The sequence below is a fragment of the Macrotis lagotis genome, chromosome 8, assembly GCF_037893015.1.
Source record: "Macrotis lagotis isolate mMagLag1 chromosome 8, bilby.v1.9.chrom.fasta, whole genome shotgun sequence".
Lineage (NCBI taxonomy): Eukaryota > Metazoa > Chordata > Mammalia > Peramelemorphia > Peramelidae > Macrotis > Macrotis lagotis.
The window spans coordinates 110,384,570-110,406,347 of NC_133665.1; the positions used below are offsets into that span (position 1 = coordinate 110,384,570).

General features: G+C 47.6%; 1 protein-coding gene across 2 annotated transcripts in view; it reads left to right on the top strand.

The window, feature by feature from the left end:
* The window catches only part of STAB1 (stabilin 1), a 64,576-nt gene that overhangs the window by 24,675 nt on the left and 18,123 nt on the right, over positions 1-21,778 (top strand). For both annotated transcript variants that reach the window (XM_074198148.1, XM_074198149.1), the window contains 29 exons: positions 1,382-1,468; positions 2,040-2,151; positions 3,474-3,660; positions 3,748-3,841; positions 4,161-4,319; positions 4,927-5,025; positions 6,844-6,942; positions 7,134-7,181; positions 7,444-7,574; positions 8,326-8,437; positions 8,760-8,837; positions 9,008-9,109; positions 9,886-9,993; positions 10,390-10,524; positions 10,701-10,829; positions 11,282-11,338; positions 16,194-16,277; positions 16,701-16,896; positions 17,131-17,226; positions 17,378-17,423; positions 17,548-17,609; positions 17,863-17,988; positions 18,326-18,399; positions 18,664-18,738; positions 19,096-19,215; positions 19,753-19,800; positions 20,336-20,413; positions 20,681-20,827; positions 21,339-21,479. In XM_074198148.1, coding sequence (XP_074054249.1) covers positions 1,382-1,468; positions 2,040-2,151; positions 3,474-3,660; positions 3,748-3,841; positions 4,161-4,319; positions 4,927-5,025; positions 6,844-6,942; positions 7,134-7,181; positions 7,444-7,574; positions 8,326-8,437; positions 8,760-8,837; positions 9,008-9,109; positions 9,886-9,993; positions 10,390-10,524; positions 10,701-10,829; positions 11,282-11,338; positions 16,194-16,277; positions 16,701-16,896; positions 17,131-17,226; positions 17,378-17,423; positions 17,548-17,609; positions 17,863-17,988; positions 18,326-18,399; positions 18,664-18,738; positions 19,096-19,215; positions 19,753-19,800; positions 20,336-20,413; positions 20,681-20,827; positions 21,339-21,479 — 3,030 coding nt within the window. The remainder of the gene's footprint in view (positions 1-1,381; positions 1,469-2,039; positions 2,152-3,473; positions 3,661-3,747; positions 3,842-4,160; positions 4,320-4,926; positions 5,026-6,843; positions 6,943-7,133; positions 7,182-7,443; positions 7,575-8,325; positions 8,438-8,759; positions 8,838-9,007; positions 9,110-9,885; positions 9,994-10,389; positions 10,525-10,700; positions 10,830-11,281; positions 11,339-16,193; positions 16,278-16,700; positions 16,897-17,130; positions 17,227-17,377; positions 17,424-17,547; positions 17,610-17,862; positions 17,989-18,325; positions 18,400-18,663; positions 18,739-19,095; positions 19,216-19,752; positions 19,801-20,335; positions 20,414-20,680; positions 20,828-21,338; positions 21,480-21,778) is intronic.

A 21,778-nucleotide genomic window follows, 5' to 3' on the forward strand; every position in this document is an offset into this window, starting at 1 on the left:
GATCTATAGACACATCACCAACCTCTCTCTTGAATCTCCAGCCTTTTGGACTGCCCCATAGACATCTCACATTAAACATTTCCAAACAAAGCTTATTATCTTTTTCTTCAGACTGTTCCTCTACCTTCCTTCCAATATTACCTGTGTATCACATTGGGAGTCAGTCTTGACCCCTCTCTTGCATTGACTCCACCTATCCATTCCATTGCTGCATCTTGTCCTTTCTACCTGTATTGATGCAAGATCTCTTCACCTTATACATGGATTACTGCAGGAACCAATCCACAGGTCTTTTTGCCTCAAGTCTCTCCCTACTCCAATTCATTCTCCATCCAGCTGTCAAGTGAACACATCCTTCCTCTGCTCAATAAGCCCCCAGTGGTTTTTTGTTTTTTGTTTTTTTTAGGATTTTGCAAGGCAATGGGGTTAAGTGGCTTGCCCAAGGCCACACAGCTAGGTAATTATTAAGTGTCTGAGGTTGGATTTGAACCCAGGTACTCCTGACTCCAGGGCCGGTGCTCTATCCACTGCACCACCTAGCTGCCCCCCCCCAAGTGGTTCTTGATTGACTATAGGATCAAATATCAAATACTTTGAAAGTGGTTCCTTTACCCCTTTCTCTGTCTTCTCACCTGAAGCACAGTCCTCTGCCCACCTTGGATGATCCAACTTCCTCTCTGTTTCTCAAACTCAACTCTGCAACTCCTGACTCTATGTCTTGGCCATGGCTGCCACCATCCTCCCCTCAGTTCTCAGCTTCCCTCAAGGCTCACTTTCTTCATAGGGTTTTCCCTTTCTGAGATTACCTTCTATTTACACTAGATAGATCTTGTATTTACAGTTAATTGCTTCCCAACTACAGCAGCATTTAGGAAAAGCTTCCTCTTTGCCAGGTATCACTGGGAGCTCTGAGAGGATAGTGATAGTGTTTTTGTGTTTCTTTGTCCTGCCTTTTTTTTTTGTACCCCTCAGAACCAATTTTAGAGAACATCTGACCCAAAACCTCTATTTTGTAGACAGGAAAACTGAAGCTCAGAATGGGAAAGGAACTTATCCAAGATCATTTAGTGAATTAATTTTAGAGTTGGAACTGAGGTGCAGAGTTGCAGACTTCTTACTCTTAGTCCTAAAGGAATAGGACTATGAGGCTAGTTACTTCAAAGCCTTGTTCTGTTCCCCAGCCCTTAAGACTGGAAATCTTAGGGTGGCTAGGTGGTGCAGTGGATAGAACACCAGCCCTGGAGTCAGGAGCACCTGAGTTCAAATCCGGTCTCAGACACTTAATAATTACCTAGCTGTGTGGCCTTTGGCAAGCCACTTAACCCTGTTTGCCTTGCAAAAACCTAAAAAAAAAAGAGTGGAAATCTTTTGTCTTTTACAGAAACTTGGCTGTTGTAAAGGTTTCTTTGGCCCTGACTGTTCCCAGTGTCCCGGGGGCTTCTCGAATCCCTGCTATGGCAAAGGCAATGTGAGTTTCAATCATTCCTTAGCATGGAGTATAACTAGGATGGGGCCACTGTGGCTTTGGCTCAGGGTTTCAACATTTGGCGGGGGGGCAGGGGAGCATGTTTTCTTCTCATCATGGATATTCCAGCCAACAACTAAATGGTGTTTTCTTCACTCCCTGGGGATTCATCTTCCCCAGTTATGAGTTTGACCCTGAGCATCAGAACTCCTAGCTGTAATTTTCCCTCTACTTTCAATAACCCTAATCCACTTTTCGGACAATCTGGCCTTCACCCATCCCAGAAGTTAGAGGTGATCTGCTTAGCTCCTTGATGATGTCCTACACAGTTGGCACAGCGGGTCACCATCCTCACTGCTTGGCCCCACAGATCCCTTTGGGATAGGAGGGGAGCAGGATGGGAGGATGGAGAGTTGGTCTGGAGGGGAAGGAACAGGTTGAAGATGGTTAATGGGGGAGAGAAGCAACATGCCTGGGAAAGGGGTCATGCAAAAGCCCAAGGGGCTGAGGGGCAGCCCCTGAGGCCCACGGGGGTAAGGGACAATCCCAAACTGACCTTGGCTCCCCTTCTTAGTGCAGTGATGGTATCCAGGGTAATGGGGCCTGTACCTGCTTAAAAGCCTTCAAAGGTGTCGCCTGCCACGTCTGCTCAGATCCCAACCGGCATGGAGAGCAATGTGAGGAAGGTCAGAGTCAACCCAAGACATAATCTAGGCCTATACCCATGGCCCAAAGCCCATCCCTTCCCCTGGCAGAGTCCCCTGGCAGACAGAAGGGATCAGGGAAGAGGAAAAACTACAAAAGGAGACACAAGAGACTTGGGATTAGTTTGAAGCAGCATATTGTAGGAAGGATACTGTTAAGCTCGAGGGTGACACTGCTGGGAAAAGATCAATTATTCAATAATCAATCAACATTTAATAAGCTGAGGATACAAAACAAAACATAATACAGTCCTTGTCCACAAGAAACTCCCAATCCAAGGGGAAATAACACATTAAAAAGAGGCTCCTTGGCTAATGTAGGGAAGGAGCTTATAAGGGGATATGAGAAAGATATGCTGGGCTAGTGTGGGTTTTAGGACTGATTTCATCTTGCAGAATGTTAATTTTCTGGAGATAATAACGTCTAGGAAAGAAATTGGGTGGGAAATGAGAATTCACTATTTGCTCTTTTTAAATGGTGAAGGATCTGGGCAGATCTAAGGGGTTGAGGATGGTGGAGAGGGGGTGCTGAGGAGGTGTGAGTTTGTTTCTGGAGCTGATGAAGTTCAGGCAAGTAGCTAGGTGGGAATGCTGAGCAGAGACATCCCAGAAAGGAGTCAAAGATGGTTAGCCTGGAAAAGAGAAAGTTTAGTGAAGACAATATGATCGTATTTGAGGGGCTGTCATGGGATCAGATCTCTTCTCCTTTGGCTAAGGGGAAAAATCAGGAGCCACTGATGGACATTTTTTAGGGGCAGATTTCAGCTTGTCAGGAAGAAAAGCTGAGTGTCCAAAGATGCCTTGAGAAGTAATAGGGTCCTCATTAATGGAGGACTTTTAGCAGAGACTGGATGGCCGTTTGCCAGGGCTGTTGGGAGGGGGTTCCTATTCAGTTATAGATTGATCTAGATACCCACCAAGGACCCTGCCCACTCAGTGTGTATGTGTGTGTGTGTGTAGGTGGGTGGGTGGGTGGATGTGTATGGGGGCAGAGTGTAGATGGCACAGTGGAATGAGGGGTGTGACTCAAACACATGTATACATTCACATAAACACATCTGCATACATCTCTTTGAATTGGAGAGAGAAGATTGACAGAGAGACCTCAGGAATAGATAAATCGGAGTTCCAACAGACACATCAGTTACGCTGTTCCTACTTCCCACTGGTCTTGAATTCCTCACTCATCCAAGGGTCTCAGGGTGGCGTAGCAGGGGGAACCGTCCATTGGAGGAAGGTGCCAGAAGAGTTTCTTGCTCATGGCCCTCCTTCCCTTCTTCATCTTTCTCATCTCTCCCCTTCAGAGTGTGGATGCCTTCATGGTATCTGTGACAACCGTCCAGGCAGTGGGGGAATATGTCAAAGGGACACGTGCACCAAGGGCTTCACCGGCCCCTTCTGCAATGAGTCTTCGGCCGACTGTGGCCCCACTGGCCTGTCCCAGCATTGCCACCCCCGTGCCCGCTGCGTCACCGTGGAAGGCCGAGCCAAGTGAGTCTACACTCATTTTTCCACTGACTCTGCCCCAGTCACGGTTTCTCCTGAGCACCCATTCCTCTGCTCTCTTGTTGTCCTCAGGTGCGTCTGTCCCCCTGGCTTCGAGGGTGACGGCTTCTCCTGTGAGGTCAGGCACCCCTGTGACCAACCAGATCGAGGCGGTTGCTCTGAGAACGTTAGTGACCTTCCTGTCCTCTCTTCCTCAGGGCAATCCCAGCCTCTCCCTGTTCAACACCATGGGTCTGGACCTGAGAATTCTAGGGGACGCAAGGATGTGGGGGAGGGCTGCCCAGAGAGAAGACCAGAAGATGGGAGGGGATAGGTGCCAACATCTAGACAGAAAAGAGGGGTAGTCCTGCTGGGGGGCTGTGCATGGGGCAGGAAAGGACCCCAGCTAGCCGGGCCCTGGGCTCTGGTCAGTACACAGTCTCCAGTAGAGGCGTGGAGGGATCATTCTCTGCAGCTCTGAGAAAGGCTCACCTTGGCTCCCTTAGGCCCAGTGTATCAGGGGCTCCTCAGAGTCCCAGAGATGTGTATGCAACAAGGGCTGGAAAGGAGACGGCAAAGTCTGTGTCGCCATTAACGAATGTGAGCTGGAGACTCGGGGAGGCTGCCATGCGGAGGCCCTCTGCCAATATATCGGGCCAGGACAGGTAGGGACAGGGCCACAACTACCCTGTAGAGATGTTTGCCTAATATCTTGCCCACTATCAATGAGCCTTGCCCAGGAAGTCACACCTTTGGACCAGGCCTTAGAGGCTTGGACTCTTGCTGCCCATCAACTTGAAGTCTTTAATAGTAGAGAATACTAGACCAGAACAGAGAATGTTCTAATAGATCTTTAAACATAGGAGAGCTGGGAGGGAGCCTGGAACACAGAATGACAGCCTGGGAGGTCCCTTAGAATATAGAATATTAAAGGGGGAGAGGGATATTCAAGTTGACCTTTTCTATCCCCTTATTTTCTAGAAGAAACAGAAGGTCAGAGCCCAGGTCTTCTGCCTCCCTCCCAGCTCTGGGTTCTTTCTCCAACATGGAGCTACCTCCCCAAATCTAGTTAGGACTCCCAGCCATAATGAGTTGCAGACAATAGATCAAAGGGAAAGGCAGAAAACTGGGAGTAAGTGAGATCAAAGTAGCATCCTTGAAAAATGTGAGTGAGAAGGCTTTGGATAAGAAAGTCTCCATCACCCCTATGAAGGGGAGAGGTGAGGGGGAGGGAAGGAGGTCCACCCTGACTAGTGACTACTGTACCTTTAGAGTTCCTGTATCTGCAAGCCAGGCTTCGCAGGGGATGGTTTCGAATGTAGCCTCATCAACCCATGTCTGGGGGCAAACAACGGCGGGTGCCACGTGCTGGTGAGTTGAATGGGTCTGATAATCCTGGAACACTATCCCTGCCCACCCTGGTTGGGAAGGGATGGAGGCAGTGGCATTCATTCTATATTTGTGAAGGATCCTGCCTGCCAGCCTGTGTCCTTGCCTTTTCGAAGTATTTTCCAGCAGCCTGGGTTTCTCTGTATGTCTTTTACTTTGTGCCTCAGTTTCCCCATCCTTTCTTGTCAATGTAAATCCATCTCTAGGAGTCTGTACATCTCAGTGTTGGTCTATGTGTGAATGACTTGGTGTCTCTGACCCAAGAAATGATGACTGATACCTACAAAGCACAATTTACATTGGCAACATGATCTTGTACTATTGCATGCATAACAAAGCTGAGTCTGGTAGTACAGGTATATTGATTGTGCTTCCTCCTCCCTTTATAGAAGATGACATTGAGGTTCAGAGACATGAAATGAAGCTACTGTCCATGTACAAGGCAGGATTCTAACCCAGATCTTTTCTTATCCCAAGTCTTAGGATTTTTACATCATATCATGATACCTCTCTAAGGCTGGAGAATCAGATGGTGCTAAGATGGACACCAATGTATCAGACAACTAGGTTGTCATCATGCTTAGTTGGTCATAGAACTATAGATTTAAATATGGAAAAGGATCTTCAAGGTCATCTAGCCCAACCCTCTCATTAAAAAAAATGAATGTTATTTTATTTTACTTTTTCCAATTACATGCAAACTTTTGCAAACTTTTGAGTTCCACATTTTTCTCCATCATCCCTTTCCTCCCTCCCTCCCCTTGACATCAAGTAATATGTAATATATGCACAATCATGTTGAACACATTTCTATATTAGTCATGTTATGAAAAAAGAATCAGAACAAAAGGGGAAAAAACCATGAGAAAAGGGAAAAAGACATAAAACAAGTTTTTAAAAGTGAACAGAGTACACTTTGGTCTTCATACAGATTCCACAGTTTTTTCTCTGGATGTGGATGGCATTTTTCATCACAAGTATTTTAGAATTTTCCTTGATCACTGAACTCAGAGAGGAGCTAAGACCATCATAGTTGGTTAATACACCACATTGCTGTTATGTGTGCCATGATCTCCTGGTTCTGCTCACTTCACTCAGCATCAGTTCATGCAAATCTTTCCAAGCTCTTCTAAATCTGGAGGCACATAATTTTACAGAACAACAGTACTCCATCACATTCATATATCGCAGCTTATTCAGCCATTTCCCTCTATTTCTAATTCTTTGCCACTACATAAAGAGCTGCTATCAATATTTTTGTACATGTGGCTCTTTTTCCCTTTTTCGTGTTCTCTTTGGAATATAGATCAAAGGGAATGCCTAGCTTTATTGCCCTTTGGCATAGTTCCAAATTATCACCAGAATGGTAACTCCATCATTTTACAGATGGAGAAACTGAGGCCCAAGTAGATGATGGGATTGACTCAAGGTTACACAGGGAATAAGTGAATCCGGGTCCTCTGGTCCCCAATTCAGTACTCTTTCCATTACATGTTGCCTCCTTGTTTACCCAGACTCAGTTCCTTCATCTCTATAAAAGAAATAAAAACCACGTACTGTAAGTGGTTTACAGTGAGGAAACTACTCTGAAATCCTTAAAGTGGTATAGAAATGTGAGTTGCTATTATTACATAGAAGAAGCAGTTCCAGTCTCTGGTGTAGCTTTAGGGTTGAATGAGGCCCTCTTTCAATTCTGAAACTGGACTTGGATGTGAATCTTTGCATCTCTGTGACTCTGCTTCTCCCTTGTCTGTCTTTGAAGTTCTGTGTCTCATCATCTGAGATCTCTGTGTCCCCTAGGCCACATGTCGGCCCTCAGGAGATGGACGACAGCCCATCTGTTTGTGCCCAGATGGCTATGGTGGCGATGGCTTTACCTGCTATGGGACTATCCTGGAGGTGAGTGGACCCTAAGCTCCTGATCCCATCTCCTTCCCTTCCCAGTCTAGATTAGCCTCAGTAGGGGCTCACCTATCTGATGGGGGAGGGTATTTGAGACATTGGACCTGGGTGGAGAGAGGGTCAGAGCTGCTCATCCTGTACCCATCACGATTTGCTCCAGCCACAGACCATCCCTGTCTTCTCTCTAGGAGCTAAAGAGGAATGACCACTTTGCTGAGTTCTATCAATGGATTAAGGTAGGATAGAGGGAAGGCATCTCTTCAGTCTTGTTCAACTCCTGGAAATAACCTCCAGGATACAATTTGGGTCAGGAACTTGTGGCCTGGATACTAGCTTGCAATCTGACCTTACCCAGAACCTGGGTTGGAAGGCAGACCCTAGGGACTTCCTTGAATTTTCTTCAAATAATATAATTCAACATGGTTAGCTATGGCTCTCCTGGGGAAGATGAAATGTGGCCTCAGCATTGACCCCTCTCCACATATGTTCTGGCCCCAGAGATCTGGCTTTGCCCTCCCTGCCAGGGGCAACTTTACAGCCTTGGTACCATCAGAATCAGCTATCCGGAGCCTGAGCCCTGAAGACAAGACCTTTTGGCTGCAGCAACAACAGTTGCTTCACTTGCTCAGGTATGAGGGAATGGGCTAGACTTAGCATTGGAAGGGACCTTAGGAGGTTAACCATTTTATAAATGAAGAAACTGGAAGGTGAAGTCCCTTCCCAAAGATCATGCAAGTAGTGACCCACAGATTGAACTCAAGCCTTCTCATTCCAAATCCAGTTTAGGGAGGTAATAGTCAGGTCCAGAGCCCTGGATTTGTTCTCATCTCCCAGAGATGTCTGAATTACTCTTCTACCCATTCCTTCTTTCTCTCTCCCTTTTTTCCTGGAAAATGAAAGGCCAGGGATTCTCCTTCAGTGGACTTTGCTTTTGACTAGAATCTCTTAACCTCTCAATTGTGTGTGTGTGTGTGTGTGTGTGTGTGTGTGTGTGTGTTTAGTTTTCCACATTCCTTTTCGGTAAGATTTTCAGTTTCACATTCCCTCCCTTTGACAGTGAGTAATTTGGTAAAGGTTATAGATGCACAAAACTCTTAGGCATATTTCCATATTAGTCATGTTGTGAAAGAAGAATCAGAACAAAAGGGGAAAAAATCATGAGAAGGAAAAAATAAAACATTTTAAAAAGTGAAAATAGTATGCTTTGGTCAACATTCAGATTCTATAGTTTCTTTCTTCCAGTTTGTTTCTTTTCCAGTTTCTCATCCTTCCAGTCTTTGTCTTTGTCTCCTCTCTATCGTCAAGGAAGCACCCATCCTTTAACCTTTGATACTTCCTCTGATGTCCTTTGTCACTGTTTTCTCCAAATACTCCATCCAGGGCCCACTTCCTCCCAGGCGCTCTTACCACTAGACAGCTGTCTGACCTCTTTGGACAGGAGGTGATGACCCTAAATCCACCCACACGTTGGGAGATCAACAACAGCAGCGGGGTAAGACTAGTAACAGTTGGGTATGTTTCCCCTTCAAATTCCTTAGGATTCTGAGGTGGAGAAGTGGGGCAGACCTGGAAAGAGGGCAAAACAGACCAGAATTCCAAGGGGACCACAAATGGGAGCCCTATGTCATATCCTCAGAAGGGGAAGAGGGAGACCAGTACTCAGGGTCACCGTCACCTTTTTGGGAGCCTCATGGGACATAACTGACAACCCAGGTCTTGATGCTTATCTGTGGGCATCCATATGTGATGGATCGACCTCTTTTTTCCCTGTTTCTATATCTTGTCTGAGCTTTCTTCAATGGTTTTTTCCTCAGAAAATCACCATTCAGAATGTGAGTGTGATGGTAACCGACATCCTCGCCACCAATGGGGTCCTGCACATCCTCAATAAGGTCTGTTCCTCTCCCCTTACTCTAGGAGGACACAGCTCATTGTGCCAACCTCTGCAGGGTGTGTTCTGATCCCCAGGCCAGTCCCTACCCCAAAACCTGCCCAACAGTGACTCCTAAGCTGGAGGGTCTCAAGTCCAGGGCCCACCTAGCTCAGGTTATTCAATCCCCAGGTCCTGCTGCCACCTCGGGGGGATGTTCCCCCTCCCAGGCTGAGTCTGAGACAGCAGCTGGATGCCATCCCCTCCTTCAGTGTGTTTAAGGAGTTGTTACTGGTGAGTTGTGCTTGGGATGAGCATGGGAGGGAGAGGAAAGGTTTGAAGCTGACCAAAGTGAGTATGGAATAGAGGAAGGAGCCCTGGACCTGAGTCAAGGAATGGATAAGTCATGGCTTTACTTGAAAGCAGGAGTTTCTAATCTGGGGTTCATGAGTTTAAAAACAAAATTTCATAATTGTATTTCAGTATAATTAGTGTCCTTTGTAACTTGATGTATTTTATATTATGCATTTAAAAACCTTCATTGGCCAGACTGCCAAAGGGGTCCATGAAACTAAAAAAGTTAAGAAATCTTGCTTTAGAGTGAGAAGATTGGACCGGATGACCCCCAGTGGTCCTTGCTATGATCCTATGACTATGCTTGTTTAGGATGCTTTTGATTCCCAGAAATACCCGGGAGGCTTGACTTCCCGGGACTTCCTCTGTCGCTCCCAAGTTCTGATCTCTAGGACCTAGGGGATGTAGTGAGCGGACATTTCCAGGAACCCTGGTGGACATGGAGGCAGGAAGGAGGGTTAAAAGGCTGCATAGGGTGAGTCAGGAGACCTAGATTCTGGGCCTGTCTGTGTAACTGAGCCCCATGTGTAATCTTAGGCCAATCATCTCCTCTCTGTGAGCCTCAGTTTACCCAGTTGTCCAAAGGAGAACCGAGCCAGGCAATTTCTCAGATTCCTTTGCCTGTCATAGTTTTCAGAAGGGGCCAAGGGGAGGCTTTGCCTGGTCTCCCCTCCCTGGGTGCCTGCTGAGGTCAGCCTCTGCCTCTGTCTCCCCAGAAATACCAGTTACTGGCCCAGATCGAAGCTGCTTCTGCCTATACCCTCTTTGTGCCCACAAATGCCTCGGTGGAGGATTACTGCCTGAAAGCCAACCTGAGTACTCTGGTGAGCTGGGAAGCGGGCCTGGGTGGGGGGCTCAGAACCCGGGGTCTAGGACTGTGGGGGGGGGGGAAGCCTGGACAGCCCAGTCCAGGTGGGGATGGGTAAAAAAAGCAGGGCTTAGTCCGTGGGAGTCGTCCAGCGCCTCCATCTGCCTCGGTTTCCTCGTCTGTAAAGCGGGAGCAATGTCTGCAGGCTTGTCGGGAGCATCACATGAGATAACAGACATGCCAGCCAGGGCCCATGCCCGGGTCTCTCCGCTTCTGTCTGACCAGACCGTGCCCGCTAGAGGGGCACAGTGTGGGGCACGGGGGCGGCCGAGGGCGGGTGTGGGCCGCCCCCGTGCCCCCGGGTCACAAGCCCCGAACCCCACCCTCTGCCCCGCCCCCCACGACCCCCCAGGACCCAGAAACGGTGAAGCGCCACGTGCTCCTGGGCGAGGCCCTGAGCCCCGAGGCCCTGCGGCCGGGCATGCACCGCAACTCCCTCCTGGGCTCCGCCTACGAGCTGATCTTCTCCGCCGGGCCCGGGGGGCAGGTGAGTGGCACCTGCGCGGCCCCGGCCCCCTCCCCAGCCCCTCGGCCCGCCGGGCCCAGCCCCCCCTCTCCTAGCCCCGGACCCAGACCACACAGGCAGCGGGGGGCGGTCGGGGGGCACGGGGGCGCCCACGTCCCCGGGCTGCAGCCCCCCGCTTGCCGCTTCCTCCCTGACAGCCGCAGGTGAACCGCGTCCCCGTGGTGGGGCCCGCGCTGAAGCCCCGGGCCGGGGTCGTGCTGGGCCTGGCCGGGGTCCTGGCGGAGCGCCCCAACATCTGCCCTCGCTCGCAGGAGCAGGGGGTCCGGGTGAGGGGCCTGGGGGAGGGGGAGGGGCGGGAGACACCCTGGGGGGCGGGGGGGAGCCGGGGGGAGCCGGGCCTGGGGGGCGGGGGAGCCGGGCCTGGGGGGCGGGGGGGGAGCCGGGCCTGGGGGGCGGGGGAGCCGGGCCTGGGGGGCGGGGGAGCCGGGCCTGGGGGGGCGGGGGAGGCGGGGGGAGCCGGGGGGAGCCGGGCCTGGGGGGCGGGGGAGCCGGGCCTGGGGGGCGGGGGAGCCGGGGGGAGCCGGGCCTGGGGGGCGGGGGAGCCGGGCCTGGGGGGCGGGGGGAGCCGGGCCTGGGGGGCGGGGGAGCCGGGCCTGGGGGGCGGGGAAGCCGGGCCTGGGGGGCGGGGGGAGCCGGGCCTGGGGGGCGGGGGGAGCCGGGCCGGCTTCCCTCCTGACCCCTCTGTCACCATCTCCCCCCTCTTATAACGGGCCTGCAGAAGAAATGCAGCAGCTGTGAGCGCAGGTACCGCTGCCCCTCCGGCTACAAGATCCAGGTGATTGCTGCGGAGCTGGGGAGGGGGCCTGGCCCGGGCTTCCACTCCTCCATCCATTCATCCATTGCTCTAAGTGTCTGTCTGTTAACTTCTCTCCCTTCCGCAACTCTCTGCCTCTCTGTCTCTGTCTGTCTGTATCTGTCTCTCTGTCTGTCTCTGTCTGTCTGTCTCTGTCTCTCTCTGTCTCTCTCTGTCTCTGTCTTTCTGTCTCTGTCTCTCTGTCTGTCTGTCTCTGTCTCTGTCTATGTCTCTCTGTCTCTCCCTGTCTCTGTCTCTCTGTCTGTCTGTATCTGTCTCTCTGTCTGTCTCTGTCTCTCTGTCTGTCTCTCTCTGTCTCTGTCTGTCTGTCTCTGTCTCTCTGTCTCTCTGTCTGTCTGTCTCTGTCTCTCTGTCTGTCTCTCTCTGTCTCTGTCTGTCTGTCTCTGTCTCTCTGTCTCTCTGTCTCTGTCTCTCTCTCTCTCTCTCTGTCTCTGTCTCTCTGTCTGTCTGTCTCTGTCTCTCTGTCTGTCTCTGTCTCTCTCTCTGTCTGTCTCTGTCTCTCTGTCTCTCTGTCTGTCTCTGTCTCTCTCTGTCTCTCTGTCTGTCTCTGTCTCTCTGTCTGTCTCTCTCTGTCTCTGTCTCTCTGTCTCTGTCTGTCTCTGTCTCTCTGTCTCTGTCTCTCTCTCTCTCCCTCTCTCTCTCTTTGTCTCTGTCTCTCTATAACTCTATCTCTGTCTCTCCCTCCCTCCATCCCTCCTCTCTCTCTCTCTCTCTCTCTCTCTCTCTCTCTCTCTCCCTTCCATGTTCAGACTTCCATTACGTCAATACTGGGAACTGAGAAACTTTTGAGTCCAAATGTCAAAAAGCATTGCTTTATGTCCCAGGCTCTGTACTAAGTACTGGGGGTGCAAAAAAAAAAAAAAAAGAAAAAGGAAAAACTCAGTCCATGCCCTCAAGGAGCTCACATGCTAATGGTCTAGAGAAGGTTGAACTGAGAATCAGAAGCCTAGGTCTAGGAGACTGAGTTCTGAGGGCTCCAATCTAACTCCGCCCTAATCCCAACCCCAACCTGCCCCAAACCTACAAAGCAACCTCCCCTAAGAGTGGTCACCTAGCCTCGGTTACACACTCAGAATGAGAGGGAATTTAACACTTTGAACCCACCCCTATCTCCCAAGTGCCTTCCCTCTCCCTCTCTGGGTGTTAGCTTCTCCCTCTGTTCAACAGGGGCAGGGGTTGATCTTGATGGTCTTGGAGAATTCTATTCCCTTCTAGGTGCTCTGCAATCTAAAAATAATAATAATAATAATAATAACAACAACAATAACTGACATCATTTTAAGACTCACAAAATATTTTATACATTATCTTTTTATCTCCTCTTCCCCTCCCCCCACATCACATGAGGTTTCAAGTGTTGTTATGATCATTTTTCTTTTTTCTTTTTTTTAAAAGGTTTTTGCAAGGCAATGGGATTAAAGTGACTTGCCCAAGGTCACACAGCTAGGTAATTAGTAATTGTCTGAGGCTGCATTTCAATTCAGGACCTCCTGACTCCAGGGCCAGTGCTCTATTCACTGCGCCACCTAGCTGCCCCTGATCATTTTTCATATCATAGATGGGGAAAGATCAGGAGACTTTAGAACTGTGCCTGTCTTCTCTCTGCCATCTTGGCCAGAAGACCCCCTGATCATTTTTCACATAGAGAAGAAACAATTTGTAAAGTGGTTATTTGGCAAGGAGATGTCATTACTGAGATAGGGACCCAGGTCTTCTGACACATAGTTCAAGTGTTCTTTCCACCACAACATTTTGCCTCATGGACATAGTGAATAAATAAACTTCTGTTAGAGCAATTTATGAAATGAATTAATGGAAAGTCTTGAACAGGTTTAAAATTTTTTTATTCTGAATTTAACAAACATCAATTAAAATAAGCAGTTTTATTTAAAAAATAGATCAAAAAATGGGATTTTACATGAAACTATAACTCTCTTTTACTTCCAGGTTTTCTTTTTTGAATTATCACTGAACATTTTTGAATAAAGAGATAACCTAATCAGACCTGTATGGCAGCCAGATAGTTCAGTGAATAGAATGCTAGGCCTGAAGTCTGGAAGACTTTGAGTTCAAATCCAGCGTCACATACTTTCTAACTGTAAGATCCTGGGCAAGTCACTTAACTTTATTGGCCTAAGTTTCCTCATCTGGAGAAAACTGAGCTGGAGAAAGAAATGGCAAAAGGAGGAGCCCAGTATTTTGCCAAGAAAATCCTAAATGGCATCATGAAAATGTAATTGGACACTCAAAACAAAAAAAAATGTTAGGAAAATAATTTGACAACTCAATGAAATATGGATTGAAGAAGGGAGAGACAAGATACATAGTCAGATGCATATTTCCACATTAAGACAGTCCCTGGGAATGCCTAATCCTTTGTCATTCAGTGTGTGATTCCTGAGCCATCACTCTGGATGAGCTTAGTCTGGTCCCTAGAACACTAGTTTGATCTTCCTGCTATCACCATTCATAGCTCCTAATGTTAGGAGAATCCAGCAGGGAGTTGGAAATGGGGAGGGGGGGAGGAGGAAGGGAGAAAGAGAAAGAAGGCATGGCTGCTAACTGGTTTAGTCATCCCAAGCTTTCCTGATACTGATAGGACTGGAAAGTTTTCCAAAGGTGGGGAGGGGGCAACCAATTGACTGCCATTCACTGTCAGTGTCCTGGGGTAACTGTTGTTTGGAGAGGAGAGATATAATCCTACACACCTCTGTAGCATCTGAGCCCCCCATGCTCATGCTTCCCACTTAAATCAGCTCCTTAAAATGTCATGAACTCTTTAGCATGAAACATTCACTAAACAAGAAGGCAAAAACAATAATAATCAAATATTATGAGTAGTAGTTACTCACTATAAGGAAAACCAGGAATAATCTAAAAATAACGGATTAGCCATAAACCTGGGTCACACTTTCCTACTAATATACCTTGTCCATGGAGGAGAGTGGCTACTCACAGAAGTCAGATGAGTAAGAAAACCCTTCCTTGTTACACCTCACTGTTTTGGATGGCAAACCTGACTGTGGATGGTCTCTTTAAAGAGGGAATAGTCTGTACTATCTAACACCTATTGCTTTTCTGAGTCTCTTCATTCTCCTGCTGGACAAAGAGGCTTCTCTGTTGATCCTCTGAAGTAGTTTTAATGTCTTATACCAAAACAACAAGAGTAGATACTCTGAGGTAACAACTCTTAGACTGGGGACCAAAAATACAGTTAAGCCATTTCGATGACAAGCTCTTCTCTTCAGCCAGAGAACTGTAACAGTTTCTAGGTTCTGCTCTCTGGATCTCTGAGGAATTTCTCTTTCTTAAACTGGAGAGGACAGTAGAAATCTATGAAGTCAAACTCCTTAGATGCGGCTAAAGAGCAGCCAACTCAGATAACTCTTCTTATTATAGCAAGATCAGCAGATGGACATCCAAGAAATTCAAGGACCAGGAATCCAGATAAGCAGAACCCACACCCCTGCCCCCCATCTTTTTTTCATCTCCTCTATATCTTCAGTCGTTATAAGAACAACTCATTTATATAGTGTTTTGCATACATTATATATATATGTATATATGTGTGTGTGTGTGTGTGTGTGTGTGTGTGTGTGTGTGTGTGTATGTAAAACAACTCTGTGAAGTGGGTGCAGGAAACTGAGTTTAAGAGAAGTGAAATGACTCACCCAGGATTATACAGCATGGAAGTATCTTAGGCAGGATGCAAACTCAGAGCTTTATTTTTGCCCTTCAATTTTATTTTATTTTTAATTCAAAATTCTGTCCCTTCCCCTGCCTTGTTGAGAAGGCCAGAAATTTAAAAAAAAAAACCCTACAAATATGAAGTCATACAAAATAAATTTCCATATTAGCCATTTTTTAAAGCAAGAAAAAGAAATGGAAAAAATATGATTCAGTCTTCATTCTGAGTTCATCAGATTCTTGTGGAGTGGATAGCGTGTTTCATCATGAGTCTTTGGAATTGTGGTATGTCACTGCATTGATCAGAGTGACTTAGTCTTCCACTACAATATTCTACTCACTTAACTTTGCATCAGTTCTTACAAGTCTTCCCAGGTTTCTCTGAAATCATTCCCTTCATCATTTCATATAACATAATAGCATCCCAGTCATATACCATCATTTCAGCCTTTCCCCAATTGATGGACATTCCTTCAGTTTTCAATTCTTTGAAAACACAAAGAGAGCTGTTATAATTTTTTTTGTGCATATAGTACCTTTTCCTCTTTCTTTGGTCACTTTAGAAGCAGTTTTATTGGCTCAAAGGGCATACACAATTTAATAGCTTTTTAGTCCCAACTTTCTAACACTAACTTTCCAATACCTGCCTTTCTCCTTTGTGATGCTTTCTGTCACTTTCAAGTTTAGTTCATAAGATTTAAAACTGGAAGGCACTTTAAATATAATCTAGTCATTTTACAGGTGAAGAGAGGGTTCTTTCTGTCTCACTTTGACTCTGTCCTGGGTAATTCTCTTTTTCTCCTTTCTCCTTTTTTTATCTTTTCTTATCAATTTACTCTAATCCTTCTGTCTTAATTTATCTTAATTTTCTGTCTCAATTTAATCCCTGTTTCTGTTCATCTTGCTGTTATTTCTGGGTTTATTAATTTTTCTCTCATTGCATTCTTTACCTTGAAATCTCTGTTTCTACTTATCTCTATTTCTGCCTCTTTCTCTCTTTCAGTGTCTTAGTTTCTTTAGCCTGATATAGGTCCTGCCTTCTGTCTCTTTCTGTTTCCATCAGAGTTCCCATCTGAGTTGCATCCCACTCTTTGACTGAATTCCTTCTCTCCCATTTTTGTATTTCTAGAAAGGCCCCCAAAAGCCCTGTATCTACGTGTCTAATGGAATTCGGAGCATAGGCTGCTTCTACACATGTGTCAAGAAAATAGAGGTTTGTCCCAAAGCAAATGCTATGAGCAATCAATGCTATGATCCAAGACAGGATAGTGACTGGGGCTTGATATGGGTAGAGGAATAGGGGATAAATGACTCACAGGAAGAACCCAGATCAGATCTGGATTTTTACCTCTTGCAAAATCCAGTTCTTAGGAGGTAGACTTGTTACTGCCAGAAGAGTTATGGAATGATTTACCCCTAATCCAGGGGCTTGGAACTACTATCATGAGCCCTGGATTGAGAGTTAGAAGACCAGGGTTCCTCACTATGTGACTTTGGGCAAGTCCCTATTGTCTCTGGGACTCGGTTCTCTATCCTTGTGAAATAAATGGGCTCCACAAGCTGAGGCTTTGACAACGACCCCCCAGTAGACCTTTTATAATCTACCAAACCCTCATTTACCACCCCCCCCCCTTAGATTCCCGACTGCTGCCCTGGCTACTTTGGAACCCTTTGTGAGCCCTGCCCTGGTGGTCCTGGTGGTAACTGCTCAGGCCATGGGCAGTGTCAGGATGGCCTTTTGGGTAATGGAGAGTGTCGCTGCCATGAAGGCTTCCATGGCACTGCCTGTGAGGGATGCGAGCTAGGGCGCTATGGGCTCGACTGTACTGGAGGTAAGGGCCAACGAGGAAACAAACCGGGCAAGATATCCAATCTATGTCCCGGGAAGAAGACTCACACCCTGACTATCGAGTAGGGGGGTATGTGTGTATATGTACGTGTGTTTGTGTGCAGTGTATAAGTCAGATTCCTCAGTGTTTTTACCTGTTCAGGAGGGTGGGGCAGACCTTTTCATTTGGGTGGGAGTATTGGTCACCACAAAATTATTTTCTTGTCTTGCTCCCCAGTTTGTAACTGTGACCATGGAATATGCCAGGATGGACTGCTTGGGAATGGGAGCTGTAGCTGCAATGTGGGTTGGAAAGGCACCTACTGTGACCAAGGTGAGGGACAAGGGCAAGGAGGGGCTTGGGAGGGTAGAGTAGCCAGATGACCAGGCTTGTGAGGAGGAAAGCTTCTTCCTGGCTCCATCTCAACTCCTTCTGCCTCTCTGACTTTGAGTTGACATATAAAATCACCCCCCTTTTTCCCCAGAGATCACTGCTTCATCATGCCCAGAAAAATGTGACCCCTTTGCCAAGTGAGTATGCTTGATGGGTGAGGCTCCAGGGTTCTCAGGAGGGCTGGGTGCGGTAGCCCGGGGAACCATCCTTGAGGTCTCCCCCTGACCCTGAGATGGGGGTATCATGTCTCTTTCCTTCCAGCTGCATCAACGGCTCCTGTGTCTGTTCTGCTGGTTACTTTGGCAATGGCACCCGCTGCTCAGGTCCTCAGGATTCCCACAAAGCAGCATTCCCCAAACCCTAGAGACTCTTCAGTTCATAAGAGATAGTTCCCCCCCTCTTAGATATGACCCAGCCTGCCCCATAACTCTTGGCCTAAAAGAAATCTCAACCCCCACCTAGGTCCCTCCTCCCAAACTATCCCCAGTTCTCCGTTCTCTCCCCAACCCTGATCACTACCCCTTTTCCTCCTTCTGACCCTTGTGACTTCTCTTTCCCCTCTTTGAACTTCTACAGAAATAGACCCTTGTGCCCAGAATCATGGTGGCTGCTCCCTTCATGCTAACTGTACCAAGGTGGCCCCTGGACAGAGAACTTGCAGCTGCAAGGATGGCTATGCTGGGGATGGGGAGCTGTGTCTTGGTGAGAAGCCTGGGCAAGAAATAGGCCAAGACTGAAAAAGAAAGGGATTGAGGTTAAACACAAGAAAGGACTTTATGGGGTGGGATACACCAGAATGGAGAAAGGGCATCAAAGGAGATTGGGCTGTCTCCTCTCCTCCAGAGAACAAGTGGGAGAGACAAACGCAAAAACTGAGGGAGAACCTAAAACCAAGACAAATGAAGACAGAACCCTATCCCCTCAGAGGCTGGACAGCTCCCTGTGGGGAGATGGTGTGGATTTTGGCAATCTTTCCCTCCTCTCCCCAGCCTTCCCTTTCCCCTTTCCCTCTTCACTTCCTTTGTTTTTCTCCCCTTAGAAGTCAACAACTGTGTGATTAAGAATGGTGGCTGCCATGCCAAGGCTGAGTGTGTCCCTACAGGGCCCAGTCAGGTCAGTAACTTGAAGTCTGGTGAGACTTGAGAGATATGTCAGGGAGCATTCTAGGGCTCCATCTTCCCTCTTGTTCTTGGAATTGGGGTTGGAAGCAATCTACTTTCCTTAGACCATAAGTTTCCCTGAGGGAGAGAAGGTGATTCCTTCTTAGAGGAGGGGACTCCCTGAGGTCAGGGTCAGTGTGTTTCCCTCAGGAAGGTACCCTCCACTCAAATAGACTGATAGCTAATAATATGTTGGTGTGGGGGATTTGGGGTTTAGGTGGCCTGTAACTGTGGACCTGGTTATACCGGAGATGGGATCCAGAGCTGTGTTCCTATCAATCCCTGCACGAAGGTGTGTCCTTCTAATACTCCGGTTTTACTCTAGAGAATTTTCCATTCTAGAGAAAGGGAGACTGAGGTTGGGACAGGGTTAACAATAGGGCTCAGATGCCCTTCTCCTTATATGCATTTGGGGATTTTCAGATTATCTAAAAGGTGGGGAATGTTGATATCCCTTCTCCAGGACTGAGATCCAGGAGCCCTGATGCTGTTTAAGGCAAATCTGGGTTTGGTGGTAGGTGAGGGCACTGTCCCCTTGCTGGTCTCTATACCTTGGTTCTACTTGCCCAGGTTAGAGGGAAGATGGCTTTGGAGGGTGCCCCCATTGACCCATCTGCCTTCCTGGCCATTCTGCTCTGTTCTCCTCCAGGACAATGGAGGCTGCAGCCTCTATGCTGCATGTAACAACACAGGACCTGGAGAGAGGACCTGCACTTGTGGCATCACTACCATTGGTGATGGCCTTACCTGCCGGACCAAGATAGGCCTGGTGAGACACCTTCTAGCAGGAGAACCTTAAAGAACTCTATCCTGAACCAAATTCTAGGGATCTCTTTTCTAAACTGAGCTCTGGAATCCTTGACCTTGTACCAAGTCCCCTGTTCTACTCTGGGGACATTATCCTTTCCTGAAGAGCCCACCCTTTACACCAATATTGCTTTCTCCCATCTCTCACTTTATATTTAGGGGAGATAACAAAGTACAGTAGAGAAATCAAGAGGACATAGGTTCAAATTCTGCCTCAGGTTCTTAAGTAGTTGGAAAGTTACTCTATCTCTTGAGGACTCAGTTTCCTCATTTGTAAAATTGATAATTGTGTTGCTGCCACTGCACCCCCTACCAGCCTGAATCCCATATCTTCAGCCTAGTACATTGTCAGCCCTGAGCTTAAGATGGACCTAGGGCTGTGAACACGGGCAGACACCTACACCCTTGGTGTTTGGGGTGTGGAAGAGAAAGACACCTGCCAATTGAACCAATGGCAGCTTTGTGCTCTCCTCCTTGCATGTCCTCACTGCCTCACCAGGAGCTCCTTCGGGACAAGGATGCAGCCTTTTTCAGCCACTACTTTATGGTAAGCTGTGGATGGAGCTTTTCCCCTTGATAAGACCACAAGGATGGATGGGATAGCCCTTCTCTCCTTGCCAGGGACTCACCCTACCCATGGTTGGGACCATGTCTCCTCTTTAGACCTGGGGCTCCTTGAAGACAAAACTTTCTCTCCTCCTTCTGTCCCTGTCTCCATTGGAGGCTTCCTGAGGACACAACCCTGTCTTTTCCTTGGACCATGGACTCCCTAAATTCAGGGTTGTGTCTTCTACATGTCCCACCCTTTCTAGAGTCCAGACCAAGTGTTGACTGAGTTATAACAGTAAGATCCTTGGATTGGGAATAAGGAGTCTTGGGTTCTGGTTCCTCTCTGCCACTAACTCTGCCCTTCCCCTCTCTGGACTGCTGTTTCCCCATTTGTAAAATAAGATTCATCATGCTTTCGTTTACATGGTGATTGTTCTCCAAAGATCTCTCTGGTCCCTCTGGGGTCTGGATCTCAAGTTAGTCCAAAGATATAGAACTCATTATCCCTATGGTCTCATATCTCTCCTTCACAGGAATACCAGGAACTGAAGGGAGATGGACCCTTTACAGTCTTTGTTCCTAAAGATGATTTGATGAAGAATTTTACCCGGGTAACTCTAAGTGGACAAGGGTTAAGTTGAACTGGGGAGGGTGAGATAGTAGTAGCCAGGGTAAGGCTTCAGTTTCCCCTTTCTTTTACTTTCCTGTCCAGATCATCATGTGGGGGGGGGGGGATGGTAGGGGGACTGGAGGTTATGGGTGGGAGAGGAGTTAGGGAGTAGAATAAATGGAAAAAATCTGTAGGGAAGGGGAGAAATGACTGGACATCTGTCTCCAGGATGGATGGGTTGGACCCAATCTTCTTTCTCCACCCCCAGAGAGAACTCTCCATGTTTGGCATCCATCGGCAGCTTCTATTCCGATACCACACGGTGGGGTGTAGGCGCCTGCTGACTCAAGACCTGTTGGAGGCGGGATATGTGACCACTCTGTCTGGCCACAAGCTCCATTTCAGCCAGCGTGAGGTGTGTGTGTGTGGCGGGGGGGATCCTCTGGGTGATAGAGGGAAAAACTGGTTTTGAAGTGGTATAACCTTAGTCTGGAAGTCACAAAAATAATTGGCTTTTGTGTGTGATCCTAAATGAGACTTCTTTGGGGATCTCAACTGGGAAACTTAGTAGAATCAGTAGAATAAAGGGATTAGTCTAGAATTAGGGGTTAACTTGGAGCCCATGAAATTGTGTTCTTAAAAACATAATTGTGCTTTTTGGTAATTTTAAATATTTATTTTATGCACTTAAAAACCTAAAGCCCATGGGCTTCACCAGACTGCCCATAGCAACCATATCATAAAGAGTTAATATATTAATGACCTAGATGATATTTAAGGTTACTTCCAGTGCCAACATCATATATCCTTTACATGAAATCAAGCCTCCTTCTCTGGGAGCAAACAGGGTTTGCAGAGTATCCTGGGGTTGAGGTTTGTGGGGGAGTCTAAAACCATCAGCACAGTGTCTCTCTTGCCCCTCGAAGGGAAGCATCTTTATCAATGAGTATGCCCAAGTGGTGACTGAAGATCAGATTGGGGTGAATGGCGTCCTCCATTTCATCGACAAACTGCTGCTGCCCCCAGAGGTTGTTCATTGGACCAATACCTCATCAGTGGCTCCCAAGGTATGGCAGGATACCTGGGGAGAATGGACCAGGAGCTAGAGGCGATGGGGGTGGAGGGGAGGATATCCTAGGAAAAACCCAGACTTAGAGGCAGGATGCCTGACTCCAGGTCCTCTGGCTTCTACTCATTAATGAATGGGTTCTTCCCCTCTTAGACTCTTTCTTTCTCTGAAAAAAAAAAAAAAGTATAAGGATATCAATATTTGGAGCATCCAGCCCATCCCCTACCCCTCAATGTCCATTGTGGGCAAAGTGTTTTGTAACTAGTAGAGGTCTATAGAAATGTGAATGGTAGTGGT